Genomic DNA, 17,299 nt, shown 5'->3' with positions numbered 1-17,299 from the left:
GCTGTTGCAGTTAACTTTTCACATTAGTGCTGACACTGATCAATGTATGGGGATGCAGTGGGCAGCAGAAGAGGATCTGAGGTCAGTGTCAAGTAAGCAGAGCTGTGAAGATGACGGCAGGAGTAACTTGAGGGCTTTTCTGTACGTGGTATGAGCGCATCATCTTGTCTTCCTCTCCTCACTCCTACTAGTATAGAGACAGAAAATCCAAGGGATACGTGAGATCCACTGGTTCAAAGCCAAGTTCAGACTGGGTACTAAATGCTTTGTTCAGCGGTTTCCATCTTTATGTTCCCAAGATTGGCTTTCCTTAAGGACCAGCCACGTGGTAACCACTTTTCTTTAGGACTAGTTATGTGGTAACCATGTAGCTTCTATCATTCAGAGACCTGGGTTGCCCAAAGTCCAGCAGTCTGCTGGATGAGGAGTTAATTCATATTGCTCTGCAAGGGCTCGTTCTTATGTTTTTACTTGCTCTTCAATGTAAGGCAGAACCTGAATTTTCTTTTTAAATTGAATCCAAAACCCTAAACCTGCAGCCGTTTCTTTGAAGATAAGTATGACGTCTGACAATTAAGTTCATGAACTTGTTGCAATGATGTTGCTAACCTTTTTTGACATCACAGGGATGATTCATTATGAATTTGTAGCAACTGGACAAACATTTACCAAGTTTATTATTTGGAAGTGCTGAAAAGGCTGTGAGAAAAAGTTAGATGACCTGAACTTTTCACCAACAGTTCATGGCTCTTGCCTCACTGCAATACAGCAGCTCACATGGCACTGTCTGTGAGGGAGCTTTTAGCCCGTAAACAAATAACTGTATTGGGACACCTCCCTGCTCACCTGATCTGGCCCCCAATGACTTCTTTCTTTATCCAAAGATAAAGGAAATATTGAAAGGAAGACATTTTGATGACATTCAGGACATCAAGGGTAATGCGATGACAGCTCTGATGGCCATTCCAGTAAAAGAGCTCCAAAATGGCTTTGAAGGGTGTACTAGGCACTGGCGTCAGTACATAGTTTCCTAAGGGGGGTACTTTGAAGGTGACCGAAGTGATAGTCAGCAATGAGGTATGTAGCACTTTTTCTCGGATGAGTTCACAAAGTTAATTGTCAGACCATGTGTATGTAGAGAAGGTCATTGAGATTAAGAATGGAAGCAATTACAGGTTGTCAGTCTTAGATCATCACGCAGACAAATAAGAGCCATTTCACGTGTCAGGTGAATTGATAGATCCTAAACTACCTGTGAAGTATTCACATTCTTAAGGTAAAATAATAATCTTTTTTCCAAAATTGATTTTGTTTTAAAAAGTACACAACATCATATTTATAGTAACTGAGTTTTTGCCAGAAGAGTGACGGGGGTTCCTGGGATAGCTGATTACACCATGTCAGGGCACTGATGAAAACATAAGCAGGCAAAGGCTGAGGAGGACGTCATAGAAATGGCGGCTGTGAGGTGGGCCTCTTGAGTTCTCCCCTGGAAGTTACCACAAATTGAACATCTATAAATCATCAAAGGATTGTCTGCTCATCACACAGACCAGCTAAAAGGATTACCTGAAGGTGGGCAAGCCAGGCAAGATGGGGAAGAGGAAGGGTGTGGTGTGGAGACCGGCCCACATCCGCAGCTGCGGTGACATGGGGCCCCCAGGACGCAGACCAGAGATTGCAACAGCCAGGCTATGGTCTCTTTTCCTGAACCACACAGTACTGCTGAGAGATCAGCATAGAGGAGGGCAGTGCCCAGCGTTTGAGGCAGAAACCTCAGCTGGGAACTGCAGCTCTCTCAGTCAGACAGAAAGCAAACTCCATACCTGGGCCCCTCCCCCCACTCTCCCACAGGAATCCTACCCCCACCCTTCCAGAGTCTTAAGCTGGTCGTTGAACAGAGGAGTACTCTCAGATTACAGAGGAGCTATAGCTCTCAAGAACTGGAAAAAGCCGTTCTGCAGCTATAACCTAGGGAAGAAGCTGGGCAGGGAGATGAAGACACCTGCATAACCAGCCCCCACCTTTTCTGCTCGGCTGAGACACACGCAGGGGTCATCAGAGGGGGGGCAGAGGCAGCTCTGGGCTTTCAGCAGCTCAGAAATCTCACACGTTCCACACCTCCAAAACAAAGTGCCCTAAGACTCAGTAGACCTGTGCACAGGGAAGAAGCCCACCTCCCGGTGACTGGCTGTGGTGCTCTCAGCATGTTTGTGCAGGTGAGAGCAGAAACTGCACTGATTTTGTAAAATCTACCAGCCACACCCCATAGCCCCACTCATCTAGAACTGCATTGCCAGGGTCACTCTCGGCGCCAGGTGGCCAGCTCTGCCTCCACAAGACACAGAGGAGATTTTGTGCAGCAGAGGACAATGTGGAGACAGCTTGGTGGGCTTAAGCCAAGACTGGCACTGTTTTTTTTAGTTTAGTAGTATTATCACTTTGTGTGTGTGTGTGTGTGTGTGTGTGTGTGTGTGTGTGTGTATGTATATACATTTTCCCCTTTCTCTCTCTCTTCTTTTTTCTTTTCCTTACTCTGCTATTTCTTCTGCTTTCCATTTTTTGCACTGATGTTTTTTCTGTGGGGGGGCATTGCTATTTTTCGTTTTGTTTCTTTTGCTTTTTTGTGTTTTTGAAATTTTTGTTTGTGTTGAGTGTTGGTTGTCGGTTGTTTTTACATGTGAGTGTATTTGTTTTTTGTTGTTTTGTTTTGTTCTAAAATCGCCCTGCACCAGGGCCCAGCCCAAGAGGCACAAGAATCAACACACCCAGAGGCCAACTCCACACCAAACCAGAGCATTACCGGATGTGACCTACAAGTGACACAACCAAAGGGAATTCTCTACAGGCACAAGAGCCCATAGGGGCCAAGCCTCATCTGAGGCGTCAACCCTCACACAGCCGGTCATCCACTGTGGGCATAGCTAATTCTAACAGCTAGTCAGCCTGGGAGTCAATCCCACCTACTGACAAGCCAAAAGCAATTAAAGCTCAACTTCAACAGAGAATACCCATAACACAAGGGACTCCTCTGGAACACACACACAGGAGAATAGGGAGACTGTGCAACTCAAATATAAAGAACACATACTACGTAAGTCCACCCTGCAAAGACTGCTAGATCTAGGGGAGCTACCTAATACATCGAAGCAAACACAGAGTCAGCCAGAATGAGGAAACAAAGAAACATGCCCCAAATGAAAGAACAGAAGAAACCTCCAGAATTGGAACTAAATGAAATAGAGGTAACCAACGTATCAGAGACAGAGTTTAGAACGCTGATGATAAGAATGTTTAAGGAACTTAGTGAGAACATAAAGAAGGATAGGGAAGTCATAAAAAACAACCAGTTAGAACTAAAGAACACAATAACTGAAATAAAGGACACACTCAAAGGAACTACGAGCAAGTTACATGAAGGAGAGGATCGAATCAGCGATTTAGAAGACATAGCAGAGATCACCCAAGTGAAACAAGAGAGAGAAAAGAATAAGAAACAATGAAAATAGTTTAGGAGACCTGTGGGATAACATCAAGCACAACAACATGCACATCATAAGAATACCAGAAGGAGAAGAGAGGGAGCAAGGGATCGAGAACTTATTTGAAGTAATAATGACCGAAAACTTCCCTAACCTGCTGAAGGAAATCGACATACAAGCCCAGGAAGTGCAGAGAGTTCCAACCAGGATAGACCCAAACAAGCCCACACCAAGACACATTATAGTTAAAATGGCAAAGGTTAAAGGCAGGCAGAGAATCCTAAAAGCAGCAAGAGACAGACAGTGAGTTACTTACAAGGGTGCTCCCATAAGACTATCTGCTGACTTTTCTACAGAAACTTTGCAGACCAGAAGGGAGTGGCAGAAGGTATTCAAAATGATGAAAAATAAAGGTCTACAAACTAGATTGCTTTGTCCAGCAAGGCTATCATTTAAAATTGAAGGAGAGATAAAGAGCTTCCCAGAAAATAATAAGCTAAAGGAATTCATTATGACCAAGCCAGCATTGCAGGAAATGTTAAAAGGGCTTTTTTAAGCAGAAGAAAGATGAAAACAATCTAATAAAGACAAGAAATACAAATAATAAAATGGCAATAACTATGTATCTATCAATAATCACTTTAAATGTATGTGGATTAAATGCTCCAATCAAAAGACATAGGGTGGCTGAGTGGATAAGAAAGCAAGACCCTTGTATATGCTGTATACAAGAGACTCACCTCAGATCAAAAGACACACACAGGCTGAAAGTGGAGTGTTGGAGTAAGATATTTCATGCAAATGGAAATGAGAAAAAAAACTGGAGTAGCAGTACTTATATCTGACATAATAGACTTTGAAATGAATATATTAAAAGACAAGGGCAATACATAATAATAAAGGGATCGATCAAACAAGAGGACATAACCCTAGTAAAAATCTATGCACCCAGCATAGGAACTCCTAAATATATAAAACAGATATTAACTGACATAAAGACAGGATCAACAGTAACACTATCATAGTAGGGGACTTCAACACACCTCTGACAACAAGGGATAGATCCTTCAGACAGAAAATCAATATGGAAACAGTGGCCTTAAATGACACATTGGACCAGTTGGATTTAATCCATATTTTTAGAGCATTTCACTCCAAAACTGCAGAATATACATTCTTCTCGAGCACACATGGAACGTTTTCCAAGATAGACCACATGTTAGGCCACAAAACACGTCTCAATAAATTTAAGAAAATTGAAATCATATCAAGTGTTTTCTCTGACCACAGTGCCTGGAAGACACACAAATACATGGAGTCTGAATAACATGTTACTAAATAATGAATGGGTCAACAATGAGATCAAGGAAGGAATCAAAAGGGACCTTGAGACAAATGAAAATGAGAACACAACAACCCAAAATCTATGAGATGCAGCAGTCCTAATAGGGAAAGTAGTCCTAAGAGGGAAATTCATAGCAATGCAGGCCTGTAAAGAAACAGGAAAAATCTCAAATCAACAGTTTATTCTTACACTTAAGGGAACTGGAAAAAGAACAACAAAAGGGAGTACAAGGAAGGAGATAATAAAGATCAGAGTGGAAAAAGCAACATAGAGACCAAAAAACAATACAAATGATCAATGAAACCAAGAGCTGGCTTTTTGAGAAGATAAACAAAACCGACAAATCTTTAGCCAGACTCATTTAAAAAAAAAAAAAAGAGAAAGAGGACCCAAATTGACAGATCAAAATGGTGGCGTGAGGTGAGCCTCTGTAAAGCTCCCCTGGAATTTACAACTAATCGAACAACAATACTCCACAAAGGACTCCCTGCACAGCAGACAGGCAAGACGAAGAGGCCCACTACTGAATTCACCTAAAGGTGGGCAAATAGCGCGAATGGGGGAGGAGGGAAAGGAGAAGTGCGGAGATGGAGACGCACGGGCGCAGGACGCAGACCTAGCTCAGTGCTCTGAGCTCGCTGCATCCCAGAACTACCGCAGCTGCGGGAGAGGGAAGAACTCGGACTGCAAGGGCTCCGCTTATGGCCCACAGGGCTGAGGCAGCAGCATATAACAAGGCTGAACCCAATGCTCACGGCAGAGACCTTGGAGAAAAGACTGAGGGAAGAAGGCTGAAAACGGTGCTTTAAGCCCTCACTGCCGAGCAGAGAACGGAAGTCTTAGGCACTGAGACTAGCCGCCCCCTCCCTACCCTCCCAGAGCTCGCCCCTCCCCAACCTGCCCATTGCTACAAGCAGAACAGTAGCAGTGTCAGATCAAAAGAACAGAATATTTGCTGTTCTGAGAACTGTGGACCGCAGACACAGATTCGCAGCCCAACTAGTTCCAGCAAAGGGAAGGGAGCTGTGGAAGCAGGACCAGCTGTGGTGGTGGTTGCCGCCATTGCTCTGGGCCACCTCTCACAACTCACCCTGCCCCTGGCCCCACCTATCTGGGCGGATCCCTGCAGGAGTAAACAGAACTGCTGAAACATACGGGCTCTGAATCTGGTGCAGGAAGAGCTTTGGAACTTCAAAAGCTCTCCGCATACCCACCGGGACACTGTGCCCTGTGACCTAGACGAACTATTAACAGAGGAGAAGCCCGTCTCACAGGGAATCCCCCCCATTGTGTGAGAAGCTGGAATAGTGCAGAGAAAGCATAGCACTACCCGTGTGAGAGAGAGAAAAAAGTCAGAGAGAAAATAAAACATTCTACCAAGTACTGGAAAACAAAAGAAAGTCCTCTTCCTATCAACCGGTAGCAGAAGCAACTCCTGTAGATGTCTAGGAAGAGAAATAATAAATCATTAATTGCCATGAATAACCAAAGCAACAAAACAGCTCAGAAAGAAAGTGAAAAAGTTCCAGAAAAGGAACTTAAAGATATGGAAATATGTGACTTAAATGACAGAGAATTCAAGATTGCAGTTCTGAGAGAGGACCCAAATTAATAAAAATAGAAGTGAAAGAGGAGTAGTAACAACAGACACCACAGAAATGCAAAAGAAATTTAAAAATATACTATGAGCAGCAATACAACAACAAATTAGCCAATCTGGAAGAAATGGATAAGTGTCCTGAATCATACAACCTTCCAAGGCTAACTCAAGTAGAAACAGAAAATCTGAATAGACTGATTACTACCAGTGAAATTGAATCAGTAATCAACAGGCTCCCAACAAACAAAAGCCCTGGACAAGATGGCTATACAGGTGATTTTTAGAAAACATTCAGAAAATAATTATCACCTATTCTTCTCAATCTATTCCAAAAAATCCAGAAGGAGGGAAGGCTTCCAAACTCTTTTTTTGAGGCCACTATCACCCTGATCCCAAAATCAGACCAATACATTACAAAAAAAGAAAACTACAGGCCGATATCCTTAATGAACATAGATGCAAAACAACCCCATTAAAAAAATGGACATGAAGAGACATTTATTTATCTAAATGGACATAAGTCCAATAGGTTTAGGAACTACCTTATGACCCAGCAATTCCACTCTTAGTATCTATCCAGAGAAATCCAAAACACTAATTTGAAAAAATTCATGTACCCCAAAACACTAATTCAAAAAAATTTATGCAGTGCTCTTTACAATAGCCAAGACATGGAAACAACCGAAATGCCCATCGGTAGATGACTGGATTAAGAAACAATGGTACATTTATATAATGGAGTATTACTGGGCCATAAAGAAGAACAAAATCTTACCATTTGCAGCGATATGGATGGACATAGAGAACATTATGCTAAGTGAAATAAGTCAGAAGGAGTAAGACAAATACCATATGATCTCACTCATATATAGAATCTAAAGAATAGAATAAATGAACAGAGTAATCAAAAACAGTCTCAGAGATATAGAGAAAAAACTGAGGGATGCTAGATGGGAGGGGGTGGAGATGAGGGAGAAGGTGAGAGGATTAGAAGGCACAATTGGTAACCACAAGATTGCCACAGGGATACGAAGGACAGTTTGGGGAGTATAATCAGTAATGTAGATTTTGAAGGGGATCTGATGGACACTTGTCTTACTGGGGAGACCATTTCATGGACGGTGTAGGTGCCTGACTGCTGCAGTGTGCATCTGAAGCTGAATAGCGATGGATGTTGACCGTGGTTTCGTGTGTGTGTGTGTGTGTGTGTGTGTGTGTGTGTGTAGATAGATAGATAGATAGATAGATAGAGATAGTCACGGCATGTAGAGTGTAGCACAGGGAATGGATTCAGTGGAACTATGGCGGCTATGTGCAATGTTGGAGGGGTGGTAGAATGGGGGAAGAGGGTTGTCACTTTGTGAGGGGTGTAAATGTCCAACTATTACATTGTTTACATTGCTTTGTATACCTGAAACTAATAATAATTTTTAAAAAACATAAACAAATAAGACAAGTTGTTTAGAATGTAGAAGTCTTAGTACTTGGAATTCTTCATGTTGGGCACAAGACTGCTTCGCATCTTTTGTAAGTAGTTTGAGTCTCAGACACGAATATTCGACTACCATTGGGAAAATATCAGAGAAATGAGGTTTTAGACTTCTCTGGCTAGTAAAACATTAACGGTAAGTTAATGTGTGCACTGTTCCTTTTAAGTGTGATTTTTTTCATACTATTTGAGCAGTAAATGTGTTAAGAATGTAATGTTGAGGAAATGCTCATTCTTGCTTTGTTTGAAACAAGGTTGCACATTATTCCTTGCTCACATAATGCCATTGTACCAAAATACCTAGATAATGTTGTTACCTGTAAGAGATTTATCTTTAGTGGGAGGCTCATTTCTTCCATTCCTAAAGGTCTGATCATTTATGTGATTCGGTTTTTAAACAGGACTGTCATATGGGACAAGAACAACATTACTGCACAAGGCTTTCAAGATATAGCTGTTGCTATGGAAAAGTAAGTTTTCATTAGGACTTCCTTCTGAAAAAATGCAAAGATCCGTTGGTGTCTGTGATCTGTGGGATAACAGAAGTAGCTTTAGACTGGGAATCAAATGATCAGGGACAGAGTTGGTCTACTGCTGACCAGCCATGGGACCCAGAAAGATGTGGACTTTCTTCTGATGTAGTTTCTGCATCTGTAAAGTGAGGTCAGATGCATGTTCTGCTGGAGAGGCCACACAATGGTTGCCTCGCTTCCTCCTGCTTTGGTTTCAGTCTGTTTCCACAGATCTTGCTTTTTTGCCCATTATGACAGCTTTGAATCCAGTGGTGACAAGAAAGTTGAGGTCCAGAAAATAAAAATGAAGTTGATGGAAGGCAAGCATAGGGCTAACTTGTCTCATTACTGTAAAAGGCTTTCTTTTGACCTTGGTAACTAGAGTCTGCAATTGATTGTCAAACTTACTTTCCCACTAAACCAAATGAGGAAATCATAATGCAAACATGCCTGGAAAAAAATGCTAGAAATCTGGTTCTTTCTGAGCTTTTTAATCCTCATATTATAGTCTATAGAAACCATCAAAGCAGATTTATAGCATTACAAATGAGAATTTACAAAATGTGGCTGGGAAATAAGGAGCCAGTAGCATAGACATCAGTCCCCTGGGGAAGGAGAAGGACTACTCATTATTCTGTGTTTTCCCAGATTTCCCTCCATGCATGATGCCTCTTAACTGCAGCTGTCTTGCCCAGTGTAGTGCCTCCATTCAATCCCCAGCAAGCCTATGATCCTGAGCAAAGCATTTCATCACTCTGATTAATTCTTTTATAACAGGAGAAAGTTGGAGTAAATTATCTCTAAGTGCCCTTCTGATTCTAAATCCCGTGGTTCCACTCTAGCCAGGAAGTCCAAGTTGCTGCCACCACAGGCTATCACTAAACATGGGTGAGGCAGCTTGCACCATCCAGTCACCATGTCCCCCCTCCCTGGAGCCTTCTATGACTGCAGGACCACCTGTAATCACTCCTATTCACCACAAAACTTCCAAATGGAAGCTTTTTTTTTTTTAACCACAGCTGCATTTGGGTGCTAACAGCACAGTTGCCACCCTGATGATGTAGACTGCCAGCCCAGAGGAGTCTTTGTGAGCGTCCACAAGCATGCACACCCAGTCTCACCATTTCCAGATTGATGGTGGGACTCCCTGGATCACAGGTTGTTACATACTGTGTGCTCCAACATGCCAGTGGTTCAAAACCACATTTGGTTTCAATAAACTCTGCTGACCTGTAGCATGATCAGAATTGGACGAGAGAAAGGAAAATCCTCAAAGCTGCAAAAAAAACTTGTTGTCTCTTAGTTTTAGTTGGCTGGCTCCTCTTAAACCAAACAAAAACAATTTTACTAAAACAAAGCTAAGGTAAAAATTGAAGTTACAGAAATAGAAGCCTTTTCTTTGCTGGTTATTTTACATTAAGCCACCTTATAAATTGGACTGGATGAAGAACATTTTTTCCATTAGTTAATACCCATCCAGATTACTGTTATTATTAAGATGATTCTTTATCTTCTTTGTTATTTCTTCATCGTTAGTTACTTATTTTGGGAATTAGTTGTTAGCGAACTCTTTCAATAGAAGTCATCTAAATATTTGTAAGAATCACACTGTGAGTGCCTATAGTTTAGACACAGAAAACAAGAGAGCTGACTGTGTGATTCTAGTGCGCTAGGAGAACACTCCAGTTGCCACCATATGGCCCAGAAAACCATTCTCCCTTGGTGTCATGTTGTACAAATGGACAGATGCATTTTGGGGTGGGAGAGAAGGCATGTCCAGAGCTAGTGTTGGCTGTAGGGAAGCAGGTGCCTGTGCTCATCTGTGCACGTAGCTGTTTGCAGCAGGACCAGGATCAAAGCCGTGTGCAGATGTGCAGTCTGTTTTCCTCATGCAATGTCACTCAGCCTTGCACTTTTGTGTCTAATCAGCTGGTCAGCCATGGTGAGGTCATGTGGAGAGACACAGGACTCCACAGGGGCTTCATTTGGTGTCCAGAGCCTGGTGGACTCGGACTGATCATGTTTGCAAACTGCAGAGACCTGCAGTGATCAGGGTGTCGAGCCAGGCAGGAAACTGCTCCCAGCAACATTTCTGAAGACAATCCTTTGTCTTGGACTTGCTTATTTAAAGGAGCCCAGAGCCTGAACAGACTGTTTTTGTGGGTGCTAACGTTCTTGCTTTGCGAGCACATGTTTTGTTTGATTTTCAATTTTTCCTCTAACAGTTTGCATGAGGAAACATTCAGATCTTCTGGTGACTAAAACCCAAGCAGCAAGTTGATGCTGGACTTTTTCTCTAGGCTTTCTCTCAGTCCATCTTTCCAATCCCATTTTGAACATTTCATCTTTGATATAATTGAAAACTGAAAACAAAATAAAACAAAACCACATTCTTAAAGGTTGTGTCAGTTTTGTCAGATGGCCTGAGTTGACAAGGTCCCCCACATGGACACAAAAGCTGGTCTGCATTCTGGGGGCCTAAGCTGTGCTGGTCATTCAGAAGTTCCTAAGATACTCTGGCAACTATCTTTTGGGATTTTAAAAAACTGATGAATTAAGGTAATAGGATATTTTTAAGTAAACACATTATTTCTTCCCTTTTCTAGGAACTACACACTGAGATTTATGCCAATTCCTATGTATGATGCGTCTCAAGCCCTCAAGACAAACCCTGAAAAAACAGAAGAGGCTCTGCAGAAGGTATGGAAGAATCAGTAGCTGAATTATAATAAATTCACGTATGAATTGAATTAAATGTGTGGTAATTCTGAACATATGCATAGTACAATGTGTTTTACAAAGCTTTTTTCACATTTGCTTGTATTCTTAGGATCATGACTGGCATCACACATGAATGGGGGAGGAATAAAATAAGGCTGAAACTTACCATGAAATTTAAGTGGAATAGAGTAACATCCTTATAACATCCATATGCCAGAGCTTAAGCATAGATAACTTCCTATTATCCTTTGGAGAATGTGTGGAGCTGAATGTGAGCTTGCACAACCTCCATCTCCTTTATTCTCAATAGACAGAGCCTTTCCTCATCAAGAAATTTAGGTTATTAGTGTGATCTCCCTTCGCCATCTTTGTCTGTTGATGTGTCTAAATCCATACCCATTCCCATGTCCTTTCTGACAAACCCCAGAGGATGAAGGGTGCATCCCGCTTCAGAGTCCAGCCATCATTAACCTTGAACCCACCATCTCTGCCCGGTGCTAGAAGCTTGCCCCATGAATCTTTCCCTTGCTCTCCCATATCTTCATCCTTCTCTATGAATGGTTATGGTTACCTTTCTTTTCACATATGCTCAGATATTTCCCATCTGTAGGAGCCTACCCTACGTTGACTATTTATTATTTGTGGATATTTTTCCTTCTTCTTTGTGCTCGCTCCTTGGTAGTGCCACCCTCCATCTCATCTGCCAAACTAGATTTTCCTTTCTCATGCCTTCCTTAGCCAATCAGTCACCACAATTACAGATCAGAGAGAATAAATCTCTGCATTAGCTCTCCTCCCCTCTATTCTTATCAAAGATGCCTTCATTCATACCTCAGCACTCTCACCAGGACTATTGTCACATTTGCTTCTTCTTGTCTGTTTCCCATGTTGCAGTCAAAAATTGCCATTTTATTTTATGGTGAATTTGAAGACTAAAGTCTTCAATTCATCTCTCCTCAATCCATCCCTCCCTAGTGGTTTTTAGAAGGAAGCCCGGTCTCTTTAACATGGTGTGAAATTCTGCCCAGGATCTGCCTTCAGTTCCCCTCTAGTTTCATATTCTACCAGCTGTTACTCTTTATTATGCTCAACCTCTGGGAACTTGATAGAAATACAAATTCTTGGGTCTTAGAAACTGTAATAGGACTCAGCAATCTGTGTTTTCACAAGCTCTCCTGGTTATGAAGTTTGAGAATCACTGCTCTAATTTAGATGATACTCATGCTTTCCCTACTACCCTGCATGTCTGTGAGATTGAAATCAAGTGTCAGCTCATCCAGGAAGACTTCTCAGAGCCCCTTTCCTTCCATGGGTAGGTGGTCTTCTCAGAATTACCTGTACTTCTCTCTGTCACTGGCCTTCTGACATTGTTTTAAGTTACTTGCCTCCATATCTTTTTTCCCCAGTGACTGTGAGCTCCTCAAAGGCAGAGCCTATGTATTTTTCAAAATTTTTTATTCTTGTTAGCTGGCATAGTGCCTGGTGTGTATGCTTGGATGCTCCTTAAACATTAGTTGAATAAAAGATTGGGAGTGGGGAGGAGGGAAAGCTGAGATGTAGCAAAATAAATCATCCAAGATTTAAATTCAGAAAATTTGACTATATCAAACTGAGCCCAGCTTTATAACTTAAATAAGTTACTTAATTTTTCTATATTTTAGTGTCTTCATCTATATAAATAGGAAAAACAAGCTACACAATAACTGTTTAGCAGACACTTAACATAGTTTTTGCTGGGTGTCTGACATTTCTGAGTTCATCATTAGACGGGACACAGCTGAGGAAAGAACTGCAGAATTGAAGATACGTCAGTAACAGCTTTCCAAATGCAAAGAGAAAAGAAAAAACAGGAAAAGAACAATAGAAGAGAATGTCCCAGAACTGTGGGACAATTACAAAAGATTGGACATCTATGTAATGGGAGTACCATAAGGAAAAGAAAGAGAAAGGAACAGAAGAAATATCTGATATAATAGTGGCTTAGAATTTTCCAAAATTAATGACAGACACTGAACTACAGATCCAGGAATCTCAGATAACAATCTACCTGTGGTCATGTCATATTCAAACTGCAGAAAACCAAAAATAGAGAAAATCTTGAAAGCAGCCAGAAGGAAAAAGCACTGCACATATTGAGAAATATGGACAAAAATTACATCAGACTTTTAGTCAGAAATCATACAAGCAAGAAGAGAGTGGAGTGAAATGTTTAAAGAGTTAAAAGGAAAAACCCAGCAGCCTAGAATTCTGTATCTAGTGAAATTTTCCTTCAAACGTAAAAAAAATGAAGGCTTTCTAAGGTAGCAGTGTTACAAGGGATGGGAGGGAGAAATTGATAATACTCTGTTATAAGGGACTTGCACTACTTGTGAAATGGTGTAGTGTTATTTGAAGGTGGGCTTGGTTATTTATAAATGTGTATTGTAAACACTAGAAAACTTAAAAATAAGTATAATTGATATGTCACGAAAGGAGAGAAAAGTGCAATCATATACACTAGTTAAAACCAGAGAGATCAGAAAAAGAAGATAGAGGAATAAATACAGTGAATAGAAAACAGTTACAAATGTAGATACTAATCCAGCTGTAGCAAGACATGTTTTATAGGTCAGGAAACTAAAAACAGACCCATAAAATGGGGGTTAATAGGTTAATTAACCAATAGGTTAATTATAAAATTTGTGGGTTTTTTAATGAAAAATTAATGATTTAAAGCTCGTCTTTATTGCTTTTTATCCCATGATACTATGCTGTTATATATTCAAGTCTTCATTTTAACAGAACTCTACCCTCTAGAAGAAATATGGCTCTAATTTTACTCTACTAAAGAACAATATTGTGATTCTATACTCAATCTTATAAGATTATTTTTAAACACAAGTTTCCTTTATTGAAATGCAGGGAATTTTTGCCTCTTGTGCTGTTGCTGTTTTCAGTGGTGGGACTGGAGATGTCTAATTGGCTCTAGACTGTCCCCCTCTGTTGCCCAGGGTCCTGCAAACAAGATCATGACTCCTTTGGCCCTTCCTTTCCATCTGACCTGAATCAGGCTGTCTGTCCTTAGCCCCTGGAGGTGGGGTCTCTGTCCTTGGTCTGGAATAGTTCATGGAAAGGAAGTTTGCTCTGTATTTGCAAGATGCAAATACTTCCAGTGGTGATGTGTTACTGACTGATACTAAAGACAATCAAACATTGTTATTCTTTCTTCCCCTTACTCTGGCTTTTAGAAATGAGCTTAGAATATTGTTTTCTGAAAAATTCCCTTCAGGCTTGGTCTATGTAGCACTGTTGGTGCACTTGGGTAAGGTCCAGAAATGTGTGGGCTGGCCTTGGGCACCATCTGTGCATGAACTGAACCTCCTGAGTAAATAGTCTCCTCCCAGAACTGGCCCACAGCCAGTGCTCCCGAGGCCAAGTGTAAAAGAACATAAAAAAGAAGCACCAAGGCTGGTGGTAGTCTGTTCCTGTCACATTTCAGGCAAGAATCTTTTTAGCAAAAACAGTTTACATTGATAGTAATGTCACCTTGGAATGAGATGACTTCTTGGGTAGCAGCAAGAGAAAACTAATGTGTCACTTTAACCATGTTTCATTTCAGGGGTATTTTCATTTTTATAATTTCTTCATTTATGTTTAATAGAAAGGTACATTTTTGTTCTGCTTTATAGTTTCCAGGGATGATAATTATAGTCTGTATTTTAATTGTTCCTAATTGGTATTAGATAATAGTCACTTTAGCATAAGGAAAATGAAAATGTAATAAACACTGAGAGCTTCACAATTATTAGAAGTTCTTAACCATAGGGAACCACAGTGACAAATTAAAAGCCACATGGTTAAGTGGTGTTATTCAAAACAAACAAAAACAACAACTGAAAAAAAATAGATGGCACAATTACCCATCTTATTATTCTTTAAAATACATCTTCCTAGGAATCCATCATTCTTAATAGTTAACCCTACATTTTTATTCAATGTATATCCATTGCATGTTCTTCTTAAATGCTTTATTTCAACTTAGTTATCATTTGTACATTTGCATTTTTCATAGGAGATTTTCTGTTTAAAAACATACATTGTCAGTCAGCTTCAAGATTTCTCATTTTCTGTAGAAATCCATTTTTCATGTAATTTTGCTGAAGTCAGCCCTGTTTGCGAGAAAGTATGAAAACCTGGTAGATTAATGAAACTAATATGTCTTTGAGTTGTACCAGCCTATATTCTTCAAGTTTTGTACCTATTGTTTCCTTTTTTTCCCTTAAATAATTTTCTAAGTGCTGGTAGACTCTACCACTTGCTAAGAGGTTCACAGAGTACCATCCATACTCCTTGGGGATATTCATTTAACTTCTGAACTGTTCAGTGGTTAAAATTTTACACGAGAGAAAGAATTGAGATTGTGTGCAGGAGAGTGATGAAAAGTCACTACCATGTTTCCCCAAAAATAAGACTGGGTCTTATATTAAGTTTTGCTTCAAAAGACGCATTAGAGCTTATGTTTAGGGGATGTCATCCTGAAAAAATCATGCTAGGGCTTATTTTTTGGTTAGGTCTTATTTTCGGGGAAACACAGTAAGTGGCATCTTTAAGCTTACAGGCAGTTAAACACTTGCTTATCTTTGTCAATTACAGAGTCACATAAAAATTACTGTAGTTACCTGCAAGTTAATTTTCTAACTAAAATCACCAATAATGCCTCACAGTGATAGCCAGTTTTCTTGTCTCATATGTTTTGTGGGGTCAAGGTACTGGCAGGATGTGTGAATTAGTGTGTTGATTTTAAGTTCAGCAACTGGCTGTTTCACTTATAACTTTATTCTCTGCTCAGTCAAAATGTATTCTTGAGAGAGACATTTACTTAATTTCCAGATAGAAAACTATCTGCTCCGGAATCATGAGACTAGAAAGTACCTTCAAGAGCAGGCCTACCGCCTCCAGCAAGGCATCGTCACCAGCACCACGCAGCAGGTAAGAGGGTGCCAGGCTGTTCTTCCACACACTCTCTACTCACCCTTTTAACAGCAAAGCCCAAAGGACTTCTAATATTTGAATCATTCTCATTGGAACAATAAGAACTGGTTTCTGAAAATGACAACAAATGTAAATAGAGTTTGGAGGACGATGTAGAGGGAAAAAAATGTAGGCTAATTTTAATGCTAAAATGCACTTTTAATTGTTGATGATTTTGCACCTTTTCATATTGACACTAAGGTGTGTTTCAGATTTGCATACAAACATGGAAAACCCATGATTGCAGATGATAAAATTGGAGGATAATCCACTTGCTACCTTGGAGACATTCTGTTCCTTTCACTCTACTCCCTTGCTTTTCTATGAGTAGGAAACAATTCCTAGACTCTCCTGAATAATGAATAATTTGTTGAATATTAATTAAAACTTAAGTGCTGAAGAGAAACTGAAGTGCTCCTCTTCTGTCTACTCAGCTTTAGATAGGAAAAGAGAATTATAAAAATTTTAAAAGTGTGGAATGTTTTCCTCCAAAAAAATCAACCAAACCCATGGATCATAAGGTATTTGAGGAAAACTCATAGCATGCGAGGTGTAATTAAACAACACAGTGAATGTTTAAATTTTTAAAAATTTATTACAGTAAAAGACATATTGCCATTAATCCCCCTCACTCACTTCAAACACACTTATCCCATCATTCATGCCACTTACTGAAGCAGTTCTGGAAGTCCTCTTTCATGAGTGTCTTTAGTTGAGCTGTTGTGCCTGCCTCCATGTCCTGAATCATTTTGACTTTGGGGAAGAGCGAGAAGTTGCATGGTGGCAGATCCAGTGAATAAGGTGGATGAGGGCACACCGTAATGTTTTTATTTGACAGAAATTGATGTATACCAGAAGCAATGTGTGACACGGAGTGTTGTCATGATAGAGGATGATTTACAGCACACTTTCAGACACGCCTTCTCTCAGTCCTAGCTTACACTCTACTGACTGCACCGAACAAGCTGAAACTTGTCACACACTGTTACTAAGTTTCGATGCACCACTTCCCATATTGAAAATACCTGCCTTTCTGTTGGATGGCACTTGGCAGCATCATTCACCATATTTTGTGATCATAACAGAAAGATGCTGTGTCACACATTGCTCTGGTATACAGTAATTTCTGTCAAATAAAAG

General features: G+C 40.5%; 1 protein-coding gene across 15 annotated transcripts in view; it reads left to right on the top strand.

Moving 5' to 3' along the window:
- CARMIL1 (capping protein regulator and myosin 1 linker 1) overlaps positions 1 to 17,299 on the top strand; it is a 352,154-nt gene that overhangs the window by 257,415 nt on the left and 77,440 nt on the right. For all 15 annotated transcript variants that reach the window (XR_016021728.1, XM_088799443.1, XM_074319291.2 and 12 more), the window contains 3 exons: positions 8,318 to 8,386; positions 11,035 to 11,128; positions 16,019 to 16,117. Coding sequence is in view for 14 of the 15 variants with exons in the window: in XM_088799443.1 (XP_088655569.1) it covers positions 8,318 to 8,386; positions 11,035 to 11,128; positions 16,019 to 16,117 (262 nt within the window). In the remaining variant the exon portion in view is untranslated. The remainder of the gene's footprint in view (positions 1 to 8,317; positions 8,387 to 11,034; positions 11,129 to 16,018; positions 16,118 to 17,299) is intronic.

The sequence above is a fragment of the Rhinolophus sinicus genome, chromosome 7, assembly GCF_057876585.1.
Source record: "Rhinolophus sinicus isolate RSI-liver-muscle chromosome 7, RSI-T2T, whole genome shotgun sequence".
Lineage (NCBI taxonomy): Eukaryota > Metazoa > Chordata > Mammalia > Chiroptera > Rhinolophidae > Rhinolophus > Rhinolophus sinicus.
Note: the sequence above shows the minus strand (reverse complement) of the source record. Positions and strands in the feature narration are given on the sequence as shown.